The sequence below is a fragment of the Podarcis cretensis genome (genome assembly GCF_951804945.1).
Source record: "Podarcis cretensis genome assembly, chromosome: 7".
Lineage (NCBI taxonomy): Eukaryota > Metazoa > Chordata > Lepidosauria > Squamata > Lacertidae > Podarcis > Podarcis cretensis.
The window spans coordinates 68192350-68209091 of record NC_137176.1 but is presented as its reverse complement, the minus strand read 5'-3'; the positions used below and the strand labels follow the sequence as shown (position 1 = coordinate 68209091).

Below are 16742 nucleotides of genomic sequence, written 5' to 3'. Positions count from 1 at the left end.
CGGATTACAAGCTAATATCTATCAGTTGTGGAGTATGTCCCCTCCTCTGATCCTTGATCCTAAGCTTCTGAAGAAGTTTTCTCACATAATTAGCCAAGCATTCTTACCAGGAACCCTCATTTCTAAGTAACCTCGAACTCTGCTGATCAGGTTAGAGGGGGGTGTTTCTCCCAAAAGCCCTGCTCCTGCTTCATGGGAATAAATGTCCAAAAGTAGCACCTCGTTCAGCATGACTTGGCGGAGCTTTGGAGAAAACTCTGTCACAAGTTCAAGGCAAGCGGCAAAAAGCTGTTTTGCATGGACAAAATCCTGTAATAATAATAATTTTAAAAAAAAAAAAAACAGTGTGAGGAGTTTGCCTATTTCTCTTCTAGTTGCACGTAGAGTGGGGGTTTTTTGGGGAGACGATGACAGTTGCTACATTCATGTACAGTGGTACCTCGGGTTAAGTACTTAATTCGTTCCGGAGGTCCGTTCTTAACCTGAAACTGTTCTTAACCTGAAGCACCACTTTAGCTAATGGGTCCTCCTGCCGCCGCCGTGCCGCCGGAGCCCAATTTCTGTTCTTATCCTGAAGCAAACTTCTTAACCTGAAGCACTATTTCTGGGTTAGCGGAGTGTGTAACCTGAAGCGTATATAACCTGAAGCGTATGTAACCCGAGGTACCACTGTACTACAACAAAAAGTCCAGAGTCCTGTAATAAAACATTTAGCCTACAGAAGCACATAATGCAATATGCTTGCTAAAGTGGTGGTTTGTTTTGGTGGAGGCAAAGGGAATAATTAAATTCCACACTCATGATTTTGGTTGCTGCTAAGAAGGCTGGGATAAAAATCAATGGTGTCCATGCCCCCATACCCTATGAAGATCACTGTGCTGCATCGTGACTGTCTATCACATGACTATCTCCATCCTGTCTTAAAGGGCTAGTAGGCTTTTGAAATTATTACTTTGAACCACAGAAACTGAAATCAACCCATAGAAAATAAGGAAAGTCAAAGTAGTATGTTTTAAAATATCTAAACATTGCATGGAGCACAATGTTTTCATGCTCATAATTGCCTTGCTCTGCGCAGCAATGCAGGCTATGGAGCCAGCTATGCCTCTTTCTCAGTTGTGAGAACAGATCTGCCCAGAAAAGGCAGAACAATTCCAGAGCACCTATCGCTGATATACAGTGGGAAACCCATCCACAAACCTATCCCACCCCACTTGAAAGGCCAGCAGTCTTCAGGCAAAAGGAACATGGAGCAAATTAGGCGCACAGCCTAAAATTACAACAGTCAGCCACACTTCCCTGTCATAACGCTGGTGGCTTTATGTGCAACTCAAATATGCCATTTGGGCCCTAAGACCAAGACACTGGAAATCGCAGTGAAGGGAACAACCACGACGAATAGGAAAGTGGAACCATCTTTTTTTAAAAAAACCCACATGCTTAATCTCCAACAACATAATACTCAGTCCTAGTAATAGTTATTAGTAGCATTCCATAATGGTAATTGGCAAGATTCTTATTAGCAAGATAATGATTACCTCACCTTGACTGTACTGCAGTGTAGCCCCTTTGCCATAAGGATGTAGACCAAATCCCTGGTCAAATTATCTTTGATCCCTAGGATTACATTGCCGTAAACATTTGGCACTTCCCACTAAGAAAAAGCAACAACACAGAAATCAATAACTGTAATATAGCTCACATTTAAACAATTTTCCGTATTTTTCCATGTCTTAGACGAGGTTTTTTGACTCAAGAATCATCTCAAAAAACTGGGGTTGTCCTATACACAGATAACGCAGCCTGCCAGCTGGTTGGTGGGTGCGCAATTCCCTCCCCCATGCTGCTGTGGGAAGCGTGTGCTCTAAGGAGCTTACTCTGCCTGCAGTGGTGTGTGGGGAGCGGCCGCCCACTTTGCCAACCCCTAGCAACAGCCTTACTGGGGTGATTGTGCTCATGCAATTCCCCCTAAAAAAAGCTCAACAACTTTGGGCCATCTCCCCTCATTTTCTTTAAATTTAGTCCCCCCAAATAGGGGTCATCTTATACATGGGGGTGTCTTATAAACGGAAAAATACGGTAGTAAAAAAATTAAAAGTACCTTGTTAGAAACTGTCCAGAACTGGCGTTCTGATGTCATGCCATGCAATTCAATTAAAATTTGGCGGATCCTCCAGGGATCAGCTGATAATATAAGCTGATGTTCAAGCTGACCAATATTCACACTTGCTGAGGCTGGAAGAGAAAGTATCACGGAGGTCAATGAGCAATTTATTATATTGAGTTTTCCCTGAACCAAGCTATAACTAACTGGAGGCAACAGACAAAAGATTAACATTTCTAAGATAAGATGGATCCACTAAAGATGCTTTTATTTTACACCAAAACGAAATCACTTTAATCAATGCTATCCACCATATAAATGTTTGAATGTACAGTGCTAATGTCACTGCCATACATAGACACAGACATACACAGAAACCTTCAGGGGGCATCAAGACTCTTTGTAGTCATAGCCCTCAGGACACATTAATTTTGGATTCCCTAAAAACGTTACACTTCTGTACCTACCTCCCTACCTACCAACCAACCAACCACACGTCCACACTGTATTCAGTCATCCTTTTCAAGATGGGGAAAATGAAATTTCTGCACTGGGTTACAACAATAAACGAATAGACTCTTGGGCTCGATAAACAGTCTCAAAGAGAATCTCAGTCTCAGAAATACTGCATGACAGCAATATCCCACTGTTTCACATAATGCCCACGATGATGCCTCTCTCCTGCTCTAAGCTCTCCAACTCAACTCCCAAGTAAATATGGGTCATCCTAGCTGCAGCTCAGAAAGCCACGTAAGTCCAATTCTGTGCCTCCCTGAATGAAGCTCGGAAGGCAAGCAGAAAGATCTCTTTCCTGCTCCCAGGAGCTCCTTGAGAGATTGCATGCTTGGTTCTACCACTCTCATTTCTGCCCTGAAGGGCCAGTAGCCCTTAAAGCAAAAGACAATAACACCATCTTTGTTGTGTATTGAGTCAAAGGATTTTATATCTGTATTATTATTGTCTGTAATTGCATTAGGGTAAAGTAACTGCCTTTTGGTTCCAGAGGGTACAGCTACTATTGGTTCATTTAAGCTGCTGTATTTGGATCCTCTGTCTTATTGGTTGCCTCCAAAAGGCAGGACTGTGATTGCCTGATATTGTTCCCTCCAAAATGTATCCCTTCTAGCTAGTTCCCTGTCCCTATAAATGTAGCTCTCCCCTCCTCAGGCCCCAGTCTTGTTGCTTTAATAAAGAAGTGTTACTAGAGAACTGTCTCCAGCATATTATGTCAAGACAGCTGAAATCACAAACCCCACGTCACAACAATCTTCACAACCAAGCAGCGGCTAGTCCCATTATCTCAACTCTTTCAAGCCAGAGTGCAGCAAGCAACAGTCCTCTACTGGCTACAGGTGTGCAGTTTTGATTTTTCACTCAGATGCTTGCCAGGGAGATAACTACCGCAGATTGAGTAGTGAACTGCAGGCCTGTTGATATCCCATATTGAGCTGGAACCCCTAGCACTTGGTAGTCAGAAGTGCATGGCTTGTGAATATGCAGATTGCAATGTTAGTCATCTATGATGGCTAACAGGAATTTACAATAACTGCCAAAACACATACTATAGCAACTTGTTGCATAAGCCGATTACTTCTTTGCTCAGGGCTTAACTTACTGCAGGACTGTCATTTGTCTTCAGAAAAAAGCTATCTATGAATATTTTTAAGTGGGAGGGTGGGAAAATAACCTGGAATATCATAAAATGAAGTTATAGGCTTAGTGCCTAAGTTGACTCGAGGCGACCTTTTCCTCATTTGATCAATAAGCAGCTTTCGTTCATCATCTTTCAGCAATGCTATGAAGAGCTCATGGGAGGAAATCATGAAGACAAGTTGGAGGTCTTCCAAACCCAAACAGAGATTTCTGTAAAAAAAAATCAAAGGTCTCATTAAGCAAAGATTAGCAGAAAGAGAAATTGCAGCACTTTGTGTAGTTTGTAGTGGCATGACATTTGGAAAATTCATTCAAGTATGTTTTTAAACAAGGGCTATTCACTAATCACTGCACTTACAGTGAATCATGCCAGGTATCCTACTGACCACATGAGAAGGATAGCTGTTGAGACACTGGTCTCTTGTGTAGCAATGGCTAAGGAAATCAGCAGGTTTTAATTACAACTGCCTTTTGAATCACCTACCTAGAGTGGATCATGGCAATGAACAAAAAGCATTCTACGTAAGAGTTATTTAGCTTAGGTTTGACCACGAATTACACCAGCAGTTATCACCCCACCTTTTAGAAGTGGCACATGTGGGAATTAGTTGAAGCTGAGAAAACGTCTGAGGGCTATTTAGCTTACAGACAAACACTATTATGTTGTTTCTTCCTTGGTACCAATGATATCTTAGGACCTGATATACTTAGCACTTAACTACTTCCCTGAATGAAAGATACTAATCAACTTTTTAAGGAGGACTGCAAGTAATCTAATATTGCATACTTACTTCAGAAAATAGGCCATTTTCCTTTTTGAGGATTCTGAAGCACTTTCTACTTGTATTGATTTTGAACATACCTGCAAAGTCGAAACACTGAATTGAGCTTCAGTGAAAAATTAAGTAAGCTTGCTTAAAACAAAAACACACATTTAAAAGCACACACATTTAATTTTTTTTTCATATTGCATATACTCCTTCAGAAAATAGACATTTTCATAAGGTCCCTCAAGAGTATGCAAGAGGAGTAATAAAGATATCATGCTAGCCACTGAGGAAAAAACATTTTAATAACAACTGTATAAAATGTTGTAAGAGCCCAGATGGATTTGGTGGTTCATGAGAACAGCACCTCGACACAAATGCAGCCCTGCATGCTACTGAATGTCTGAATCAACCCCATGAAAGAGCAGATATTGACCTGAAGTAGTTGTCAAGGTAGATTTAAAGCTAGCCAGCAGATAACCTTTTCACATTCATAACATTAGTAAAGACGTTCATTTGGGTGAGGACAATCTGAAAACATACTGTGTATTGTGGCTCCCACATGCTGGTTGTGTACCTTCGGAAGCAGTTAAGTGTATACACTCAATTGTCTGATAACTCTAACCAATAATTAAACGGTAAGGAGATGTATCTAGTCAACCAATCTTCTACCCAATACCATAACTGAACAGGCTAATGATTTCATAGCCACAAAACTAAGTAACACATATTTTAAAAGTAAGTAGTACCCATTAATTCAGATGCAACATTGAAAAGCAGCTTAGAAAATAGTTTAAGCAGATATGCCTAAAACTAAGGACAATGCCATACCTCTAAGAGAAAGTCTATTTTTTCTTTGGTGGGTCTAAGAAACAGCTGGTTAAAGTGGACACCGACTGGTCGGCCTTGCATTACATCACAAACACTGTTGCACACACACACCTTGAAACATATTTCTTCCAAGACATCATTCCTAGAAAAATACGGAAAGTTCACACGCTGTTAGAAGAAAAGCACATAAAAGCACACAAGGGACAGTTCTTACACTCCAGAATGCAGCTTGAGTGCCCAGAAGGGGCTACTGCAGAAGCAAGTTTGAAAAAGGTATTGATGATGGACAGTAAGATATGGGGCAAACAATTCATCCTTCGCATTCCAGCCATTCTCTTGTTTGTTTGCTTGTTTGGTTTATTTCATAAAATTTATGCATTTGAATGGTAAAAAATCTCAAAGCCCATTTATCATCAGGATAGAAGACAGAGATTATGAATGTGGCATCAGGACTGTGGATAGATATACACCAGGGGTCAGCAACCTTTTCCAGCCGTGGGCTGGTCCACCGTCCCTCAGACCATGTGGTGGGCCGGAGTATATTTTGGGGGGGCGGGGGCGGGAAATGAACAAATTCCTATGCCCCACAAATAACCCAGAGATGTTCCTCAATGAGGCAACATAAAATACAGCTTCTTAACTCTTTTTTGTAAGAAATAAAGACAGAAAGCTTATGCTTCAAACCTGGGGGGGGGGGTGGAATTCGTCAAATGCATTTTGAATGCTTACAAGTTAGCCCTGCACTGAACCAATGAAACATTTTAATTCTTTTCACACTAAGGGAATAGTAGGGACCAGACACCTAGGATTATTGAATTCCTGCTTGAAATGCTGTTCTAATAATGAAAAGCAAGTAATTCAACATTTTAAAAATAATGTGAACTACAAGCAAATCAGGCCAAATTACCTTGGAGTTTTAAGTTGTCAACCATGGGCTGAAAGTACCAGTTGGCTTGGAACTGGACCAAGCCAACCGCTCGGAAATCTATACCTTCTGCCTGGCCTTAACTGTTAAGCAACATGTGCATCGGAATGATTCATTCAAGTTATTTCTCACCCTTGTTGAGCTTTCTGGGAGAGTTCCCTGAGAACTGATTGCCTGAACTGAACAGGTAAACTGGGTGTTCGGTTATCTTCAAGGAAAATCTTCACTAGTTCCTGAAGTACATGCAGAGAGAAGATGAATCAGTTTGACAATATATGGCAAGACGGAATAGTTTCAAAGTTAACTGGAACCGGTTTACTGGATACTGCAACAACAACTCAACTTATACCGATATTAACTTAACTTATACAGATGTGAAATGTTATTTTTCATTGTTTTGAACTTAAAAACATGTCAATATATAAAGCGTGCTGTGAAAATCAGAATATGAAAAGGTTTTAAAAGTATAATGAACTTTTTTTTGTTATTTATGTAACCAATTGATTACAATACAAAATTAAAAGAGAGACAGCTTTGGTTCTATCCGGTTTTGATTCTCAAGAGAATAACAATTCTTATATACAGCATTCTACTTAATAATATTCTGCCAGTGCAAGTAGATAAATAGGTACTGCTGCGGTGGGAAGGTAAACAGCGTTTCCATGCGTTCTGGCTTCTGTCACGGTGTTCAGTTGCACCAGATGTGGTTTAGTCATGCTGGCCACATGACCTGGAAAGCTGCCTGTGGACAAACACCGGCTCCCTCAACCTGAAAAGCAAGATGAGCGCCGTACCCCGTAGTTGCCTTTGACTGGACTTAACCACCTAGGGGTCATTTATTGTTTACCTTTTTACCTTACTTGAGGAATAAACAAGCAGACTAATATAAGGATCACATGATGTGCAATTCAAGCTTTACCTGATAATTGCCAGATCTTAAACAGCTATGGATTTGACTGTAAGGAGTTGATGGCTGTGAAGTATTGTCAGAAGGTGCAAGAACTCCACAAGCTTGGCAGTAACCAGCTAACCTTTTTTCATCTATGATGCAATGAAGAGAAGAGCCAATCTGTAAGAAATATCCAATTTGTATCAGTAACTTTAAAATAATTCATTATTTAAGACAAATGTCTTCAAAGGCTATATATGATGAAATCATTTCCTAAATGTATATACATTATGCATTGCATGTTTGAATGGGGTCATTACATGTTGCAATGGAAAACTCAGTTTTCTTGTACTTAAGACAAAGGATCAGAAAACCCAAATAGGTAAACCCAAATAGCTCACAGGATATATCTAGTTAAAGTGAACACTAGATCGCATTGCATGAATGTGAAATATTTGGTTACACATGCACAAACTGAAATGAGTTATCTATTGTTGAATGACTTACCTTCGAAATCAGTTCCTTGGTTCTAAAAAATTTCTCTCTGGCATTTCCATAAAGAGCAGAATCTGTGGAACCTTGCTGAAAATAGATGGCACCTAAATCGTAGCAGACCTGAAACACAAACAAGCAGCATTTCTTTCAAAATTATACTTTTTGTTTCTTACACTGTGGGAACATAAATCTATGTTGAAAGTGCAGGATATAAATTATCCAAACAAACAAAACTATGGTAGATATATAAAATCTCTGTGTCCGCCACAATCTTTGAGAAAAGCTTGAAGGAAATGGTTGACTATGCTCAGAGTGTTGAAGACTCTGTGGTACATATTTGCTTAAATATGTGTTTTCCTTCTATTTCCAACAATTGGAAAATATCCAAATTGAATTTAGTAATAATTGGGAAAGGAACAGAGGCCTAGAGATAATTGTGAGACTCCAAATTTGAAGCTTACTTTTTGTAAACCACTTTGAAGTTTAATACACATTCAAGTGATATTTCATATTTAATTATTTCATAAAATGTATATAAGCTTAGAAGCCACAGGTAAATCAAGGAAGCTTGAATATAGAATAAAAGTGGTGCTTTGAGGCACCATGAATTGCATCATAAGCACCACCACCACATTTCAGCAGCTATGTTTTCAGGCAAAATGTCAGACATACCTGACACTGCAGTTCCTCAGCACTGATGTTGAATCCCGCTGTGGAACTCTCTGTTTCTCCATTAACCGCACCAGGTTCCATGGCTAGCAAATCTAGAGTCCGTATTGTGTGAATATAAAGATCTTTATTTAATTTGAGTGCTCCTTCTAAGACCAGAATGGAATCAGCAGCCTGTTCTTTTAGCTGTAACGACCCAAAGAAATGTATGTATCCAGTTATTATTGCCACTTATTATTCAATGTGTTCATTATATTTAGAATATTTAGCTTAAAGTTCTCCTTTACTCCATAAGCAGCATAGGATCTTACTGACTTAGTTAACCCCAAACAATAACCCTTTAATTTGCTTCCGGTTCAGATTAGCTTGCACACTTCAGAAGTAACACCACAGTCCGAAACATGCTCACCCAGAAGCAAGTCCTACTGAATTCAATCACAATTTTCAACCAGGTTTTGGCTGATTAAAATTATACACCAACTTTAAATGCGCCTGTGAGAAGAGAAGATTATTGTTGCTTTTGTTTCAATTATTTACTTGTGCTTTTATCTTGTATTTTATTCTGTGAACTGCCCTGACATCTTGTGATGAAGGGTGGCAAATATTTTTAATAAATAAATAAAAATATGAATGAATGAGTGAATAAGACCAGTAAGCCTGGCTCTTTCTTCCTGTGCTTTTGTGGCCTAGTTCCTTGCACCACAATACACATACATCAGAAAATTTCCTTCGGGGTGGGGAGCTGTATCTGTCCGGCAGACCAGATCATTATGTGTCCCACCCCCTTCCAGGTAGAGTTTGACGGGTCCATCAACTGACCTCACAAATGACGCCAGGTGATCTTTTAGCCCAAAGTCACCTCCAGAAGCCCCCTTTAAAGCACTATTCACACAGCGCTTTGCATAGGGTTTTACAGACACTGCCAATCAGCTAATCCCTGAGACAGGTTTTTATCTATCCCATACCTGACATCGTATATGACACAAGGTGTAGGAGCAGGTGGGAATGACTTAGCCAAAATGACCTGGCAGGCCAAATTAGGCCTGTGGGTCAGAGGTTCTCCACCACGACCTCCTTGAACAGACTCTTTCTTATAACATGGACCCGGAATTAGACCACAAATAAGAGGGCACCAACAGGGTCACAGGAAAATTACAAGAAAGATGGCGACTACGATACAGCAGCGGTGAGAAAACCTCCTTAAAATCTTAATTGTTATCTACATTAGCTAACTAACTGAACTGAAGACAGTAGCTGCATGATAATCCAGAGGGGGGAGTTTACATTCAGCCTATATGCAGACTTACAGTTGTCTGAAGTGTAAAGGTAAAGGTAAAGGTAAAGGGACCCCCGACAGTTAAGTCCAGTCGCAAACGACTCTGGGGTTACAGCACTCATCTCGCTTTACAGGCCAAGGGAGCCGGTGTTGGTCTGCTCCGCAGTTTTTCTGGGTCATGTGGCCAGCATGACTAAGCCGCTTCTGGCGAAACCAGAGCAGCACACGGAAATGCCGTTTACCTTCCCACCAGAGTGGTACCTATTAATCTACTTGCATTTTTGGGGGTGCTTTCGAGCTGCTAGGTTGGCAGGAGCTGGGACCAAGCAACAGGAGCTCACCCTGTCGCAGGGATTCGAATCGCCAACCTTTTGATCGGCAAGCCCAAGGCTCGGTGGTTTAGACCACAGCACCACCCGCATCCCAGCTGTCTGAAGTATAGGCCTCCCTGAAAGGAAATTATTCAGTATTCTTGGAAGATAAAGCCGGCAGTAGTCAAAACACGCCCCAGCCGCTTCAACTATTAATGCTGATAAGAGGCTGCGGGAGGTTCAACTCACTCAAAAACAACAATAGTGTTTCTAGAGTAAACCTATGCTTAATTAAGCCGGCTGCTCTGTAATTTTCAATCGCCCTCTGACCAGTCTGGCACACTAACTGGCGGGAAGGATGATCAGGGGGGCAAACAAACGTTTTAAAGAAATTGAGGACTTCTTACCCCCTCCCACAGCTAAACACTCTAAGATCAGGATTTCCCCCTCCCCCTCAACATGTCTTGCTACGTCTGCACAAGTCCCCTTTCACAATCGCTTTGCAGTGCTAGCTGAAGTACATGGAGATTCATATGAAGATCCTATCAGCATTATCAGGGAGCCCAACAGCCATCATAATAAGGCAAATTCAGAATCCCAGAAGGCTGAGACGAACCTGAGTGCTACACAGGAGAACCCAGCTGAGCTGATTTTAATGACAGCTAAAACAATTGATTTGTCAAACTACATTCCAAAATGGATATTTTGATCAGTAAGGTCAAGCGGACACTCAATACGGAGATCTACTCGAGTTGTCACAGGGTTTCAAAGGTACCTCCTCTAACGCCCCACGAGCTAAGGAGATAAACCAAAAAATTGAGTCCCAAACCTTGAGAGAACTCAAGCCAGAAGTCTGGCAGTGGAATGTAAGAGCAGCAACATTTAGTGCTGCAAGCAAACCAAGTCAGCCTCACGATATGTACCTATAAAGGGAGATTCCTACCTTGGTACACCTTTCTATCAGCTAAAAGACACATGAGGTCTTTATTAGGGGAGCAAGCCGGTCATATATACCTGGTTAATGTGGAGTCTCTGATCTGCCCCAAACAAACACAGAAAGTTTTACTATCTTTCAGGAGTCCCAGTATCCTGACAATGTTACCATGTGCCAAGCCTATGTTGACCGCTATGCGAGTTTTTCCAACACAAGCTTTTTTTTAAATTTGACTATATTGCCATTATTAAATAACCCTAAAGCAGCTGGCCATCACAACAACAACAATAAGATGACACCAATAAGGAGAATTCAAAATAGCCAAAGCAACGCCCCCCCCCCCCCCGAGGATCTGATCAACTGCCTGGAATCAGAAAATTTAACCAAAGACGACTGCAACTGGGAGGAGAATTTGAAATGCTCTTTTAAAGACCTCCCAATGGAAGAGCAACAAGGGATTATCGGAAGGCTTGAACTTTTGAAATCCAGTCTCTTAAAGATTTTTGCAGAGTTCAAAATTCCTACAACATACCCAATCAATTTTCAATCCAAGGAGTCTTCACAAAAACCCATTATCCTCAATACCACCTCACACAAGGAACTATTCATCAAAATACGAAACAACACAAGCAAACTCCAGTCCCCTTCGGCAAGCGACATCTCTGAGTCAGGGGGGGGGGGAACGTTAGTGAGGCAGGAATGGTCACAACATCAGCCTGGCTCTCAATGAGGGAGCTTGAGGATCAGGAATTGGGTTCACCACATAAGGCAGTAGCATCACTGCTTGTTGGAGTTGCTCATTTTGCTGCACTGATTCACCCAGAAACTTGGGTGAAGGACTTAGCAGCAGACGTAACAGCACATCTGTCCGCACAGAAGATGCAGCAACTGCGTATAGTACAGTGGATGCTCGGGTTGCAAACGTGATCAGTGCGGGATGCACGTTCGCAACCCGCAGGCTTCACAACCCACAGTGGCGTGTCTGCGCATGCGTGGGTTGCCATTCGGCACTTCTGTGCATGCGCAAAGCGCGATTTAGCACTTCTGCACATGCGCAGCCGCCGAAACCCAGAAGTAACCCATTCCGGTACTTCCTGGTTTCGGCGGTCCGTAACCCAAAAAAACACACACACACAAAAAAACCACAACCTGAAGCGTCTGTAACCCGAGGTATGACTGTATACAGGACACTTAATAGCGGCATGGATCAGGGACTCTGAACTGTAGATCCTTAGCACAGGAAATCTTAGAAACTAGTGTTCAAGAACCTGCTTTGCTGACATCGCCTGCACAGCGACGGCAGTCGCTCACTGCTATCTGCCATAATGATAATAACTTTACAGAACAACTTAATGTGGGGCGGGGTAATTAATAACCATCTGTCAGAATGAGTACTGACACCAACATAATTACTTTAAATGTGAAGAGACTGAGAAATGTGGTAAAACAGGCCAGAATGGCAACATATTTATACAAAATGGACCCACACATAGTATTCTTGCAAGGAACTCTTAAAGCAGTTATTTACACAGTCATGGGTTGGGCAAAAATTTATAGCCAATAAATGTCTCCAATAAAGCAAGAGGAGTTGCTGCGTTAATACACTCATATCTTAATTTTCACTCATGGTTTTTATGAGCATGAGAATGTTTGGAATATATGCTATGGCAAAAATACTATTGAAAAGAAAAGAAAATTACCAGGGGCCATATTTATCCAGGAAGGATTTAAATTCAGTACATTGATCCAAAGTTCCACATTTTTTCTTTAAATACCTCAATCCACTCACATTCACATCTAGCAAAGAAAAAGGCACTTACTACTTTCAGGATATTTTCTGTTACTTCCTTTTCTTGCTGAATCTGATTCATTCTAAATAAAAAAGGCAAAAGCAACAATGAGCGTACCATTCAAAGCAATATTAAATGGATGCCCCTATATTTAGATTTCCAAAACAGCTTACATCTTTTGAATTTAAAAAAACAAGTTTTTTTTTTGTTTTCTGAATATAATTTGCTCTAATAGGACCAGAACCTATTCTCAGCTACAATGAATTCAGTGGCAGGGTTCTTTTTTTAAAAAAAAAGTTTACCAGCACGCACGCACGCACGCACACACACACACACAAACCCTTTTAAAAAAAAATACAGTAAAGTTTCAATTGACCGTGTAACCAACAATAATATTTAACGGCTGAACAATATTTATTGTAATGATCTATGATGTTAAACCACTTCTGTGTCTTGCTAAAATTAGAGTTAAGTTGATTAATATATTGCTTGTAAGGGTCTGAAACAAATGCACAAACTTACACATTTAACTGAGGTGGACCAGGTTTCACTTGTTTGACAGGAAAACTGCTTTTGACTATGGTCCTAATAGCCCTATTAAAAGAAAGTTAAGAGATAAGCATAGAGTTCAGTCATGGAAGCAAACTGATTTTTAAATGGTTTTTTCCCCCCATTATGTTTTTACTGTAATTTTACTGGTATTAGCCGACCTGAGCCCAGCTCTGGCCGGGGAGGGCAGGGTGGGTATGTATGTATGTATGTATGTATGTATAAATAAATAAATAAATAAATATCTGCTCTATCCATTATTTCAGCTTCAAACAAAAGTTTGTGCTACATTAAAACAGCACTCAAAGTGTGACAGAGTCACAAGTTATCAAAAAGCACCAACAGCCTATCTGATTCCAAAAAATATCATGTATAGTATTGCACATGAAGTTGCCAACTTTTTTCTTGCATGGCTCCTATGTATCAAAAAGCTATTTTACAAGGAAAAATATGTGAAACTTTATCCATGATTGCATATGCCCCACCCACGAAAAATGGCAACAAACAGATCTAAGACTCTACACCATATTTAAAATGGGATTGTGGTCAACCTCTCCTCCAATTCAATAACTTGACAGTATATCCCTATAATTTTCCTTGATCTTTTATGTAAGTTACAAAATAATGTTATAGTTAGCGATCTACATACACATTGAAAATAATGATTTATTACAACTGCTGGTTTAAATCTCAAAGAAAACTGCAAACCAATGTGCATACAACATTTTTGTCATAGGACTATTGAATTAGACCAGCTTAGTTTAAGCAATATAATCAAGATTAATTTAATCTTAACACTTTGTCTCCATATTTGAATTACATCAATGACACTCAAACAATGACGTTCTCACCATCTATTGTAGAGTAGTATTGCCATTGCTGTGGTTGGAGGTAAACTGGCAAGGTCCACATCTACATGCTTAGTTCCTGGAGGAACCTTACTAATGCACAGCAGTTCATTCAGCAGCATGTTCAATACAGGAACCGATAAGCTGAATAAAAGACCAAGGATTGCTAAAGTTACAGAATGGTACTTCGTTACAAAACTTCCTTAAAGCAAAACAGTGGTACCTCGGGTTAAGAACTTAATTCGTTCTGGAGGTCCGTTCTTAACCTGATACTGTTCTTATCCTGAGGTACCATTTTAGCTAATGGGACCTGCCGCCACGCCGCCACCACGCAATTTCTGTTCTCATCCTGAAGCAAAGTTCTTAACCCGAGGTATTGTTTCTGGTTTAGTGGAGTCTGTACCCGAGGTACCACTGTACAACTTAAGGTAGCATACATCAGGTTTCCAAGTGTTCTCCCATACAGGCGCTGACCAGACTTGTTTACTTTCAGCAGGCTTGCTGAATCATGATTAATAATTATTAATATAGCATTGTAGGTACTTTTTAAAGCATACATTTGTATTGGCATGTGCTCCTCTAAGACAACAAAAACAATAAAAATCAGAGAGAACGTGCACAACAGATGTAATTTTTTTTTTTAAAAAAATGAATGCTGTCTAAACCCTGGGACCCTCCAGATGATGTTGGACTACAACTCCCATCAGCCCAAGACAGTATGGCTAATGGTGGGGGATAATAAGATGTTTCTGGACTACAATTCCCAAGAGCTGCAAGTTCCCCGTTGATTATATGTTAACAACATTAACCAAGAAGTCCACTGATACCTTTTCTCCAGTACATCCAAATCCCACTTTAAATGTGCTGCAACTTTCAGAGCAAGCAATTTTAAAATGCGGTTTCTCTTGTTATCAGGTGGAGGCTGGACCTGATTCTGCTCATTCACCAAAGGTTTGGAAGCCTGCTCCAAAAACTGAATGATTAGCTGAACAGGTGAGGGATCTACTGGGCAGAAAAGACAGGTTTGGAAAAGTTTGATCTGGATGAAAATACTAGAGAAAAAGAGGTAACCAATACAAAGCAAACAGCATTCTTTCCAGGATGAACGCACAGCCATGATTTTTTATTTAGAGAAAACAAACTTGTTTGATTATTTAATATTGATGAAGATTACAACCCTGCATTTATGGCCCTTTCACACATCACACAGACACAAACTCAGGTCTACCACCAAATGAACACTGTAACCAACCGTGGCTATGTTTATGATATGTGCTTGCAAATGTTTGCCCTATTTCTATTCAATACGATACCTTTTATACATTTTTGCTAAACACAAGCACACATTCATAATATGTGGCATTCCCTTAAGCTAAAATGCCATTGATTTCAATGGGATTTAAGCAACTTAACTGTACAGCCACATTCAAATGACAAGTAACAAATTTAGCTCACAACAAAAGAATTCCTATACATAGAACCAAGGAGAATCCTAACCATTCCAGCAGAAACAACACAGTCAAGCTCTCTTGTTCTCTGTAGATTTTTTGATATTACTAACCAGGCGAAACTTTTTTCAGATGTTTGTCCAGCAGAGACTCCTCTAGCAAAAACTCAAACCAGGATGTTTGGGGAGGTGTGCAAGGTCGACTTGAAGTGACAGCCTCTCGGTCAGCAGCTTCTGCACTCATCTTCTTCTCTGAAGTTTCTTTCCCTTTCTTCAAGCATTTGCTGGGCCAGCAGCTGCACCAGATTTAAAAGCAACATCATAACAGAACGTGGCTGCTCCATACAATGCAATATATTCCTACGACTGCAGAGTATCTAATCCTCACTGAGATCCACAACACAAACACAACAAATGGGGATCCGGGGTGAGCAGGAACGGATCTCTTGTTTGTAAAACCTTGCACCAAAGCAATACACTCCAGAACCATCAAAACAAATGCAAAATAAATAAAATGCAAAACAAACAAATAGCTATTGATTGATTGGTCTGAGCCCAACATCCACAGATCTCAGGGGCTGTTCACAACATGATACGCTTCTCATTAGGCTCCATTTCCATTTCATCTGCATCCTTACATGAAAACCAACAGAGAGTCCCTCATTAAAAAACATACATGAAGTGACTATTTTTTTAAAAAAAAGGATTTCATTGAGGCCTTTGCTTTTGTGCACCGGAGCTGTCTTCACCATGAGCACTAGAGCTGTTATTATCAGCTGACACGGATACACGTAGAAACGTTGCAAATGTTGCAAACAGTGAGCTTTGCATAGAAGCGTCACCTTTCAGGTGTGTGTTGGCTACCACCCTGTTGCATTGATTGCATCTCACATACGCCGGGGGCAAACCATTCCTGCATCCAGACCCCGTTTTGGAGGGGCCACGGCAGCGGTGCAAAGCGACACACTGCGGGTCCTGCGGCACCACATACTACAGCGCCTCCTCCCTTGCATCCCTTTTATTTTGCAAGACCGCACCCCACCTATTTAAACATCCCATCCCTTCAGAGCACCCCCTCCGCCCCTCCCCACTGGAGCCCAGCGACGCGGCAGCCCCTTCGCCCTCCTCACCTTTGCCTCTGACCTGTTACAGGCAAATGCGTCCGCCTCCTCCTCTTACCTCCACCAACCAAAATGGCCGCCGCCTGCGCCTCTTGCTCTTATCCCGCCCGCCTTGCCTCGGGGAAAGGGGAGG

The 16742-nt window shown here is 40.9% G+C and overlaps 1 protein-coding gene across 4 annotated transcripts in view; it reads right to left on the bottom strand.

The window, feature by feature from the left end:
• INTS8 (integrator complex subunit 8) overlaps nt 1–16742 on the bottom strand; it is a 25028-nt gene extending 8286 nt beyond the window's left edge. Inside the window, exons 1-16 of one of the 4 annotated variants that reach the window (XM_079984711.1) lie at nt 16619–16742; nt 15603–15784; nt 14869–15046; nt 14045–14185; nt 13167–13238; nt 12675–12726; nt 8337–8519; nt 7677–7784; nt 7200–7349; nt 6413–6513; nt 5356–5497; nt 4549–4619; nt 3792–3967; nt 2102–2235; nt 1544–1654; nt 108–309 (exon numbers count right to left, since the gene is read on the bottom strand). In XM_079984711.1, coding sequence (XP_079840837.1) covers nt 108–309; nt 1544–1654; nt 2102–2235; nt 3792–3967; nt 4549–4619; nt 5356–5497; nt 6413–6513; nt 7200–7349; nt 7677–7784; nt 8337–8519; nt 12675–12726; nt 13167–13238; nt 14045–14185; nt 14869–15046; nt 15603–15732 — 1951 coding nt within the window. In that variant the 5' untranslated portion in view covers nt 15733–15784; nt 16619–16742. Of the gene's footprint in view, nt 1–107; nt 310–1543; nt 1655–2101; nt 2236–3791; nt 3968–4548; nt 4620–5355; nt 5498–6412; nt 6514–7199; nt 7350–7676; nt 7785–8336; nt 8520–12674; nt 12727–13166; nt 13239–14044; nt 14186–14868; nt 15047–15602; nt 15785–16330; nt 16542–16618 lie in introns of those variants that run through there. The other 3 variants (XM_079984712.1, XM_079984709.1, XM_079984710.1) reach the window with 3 other exon arrangements.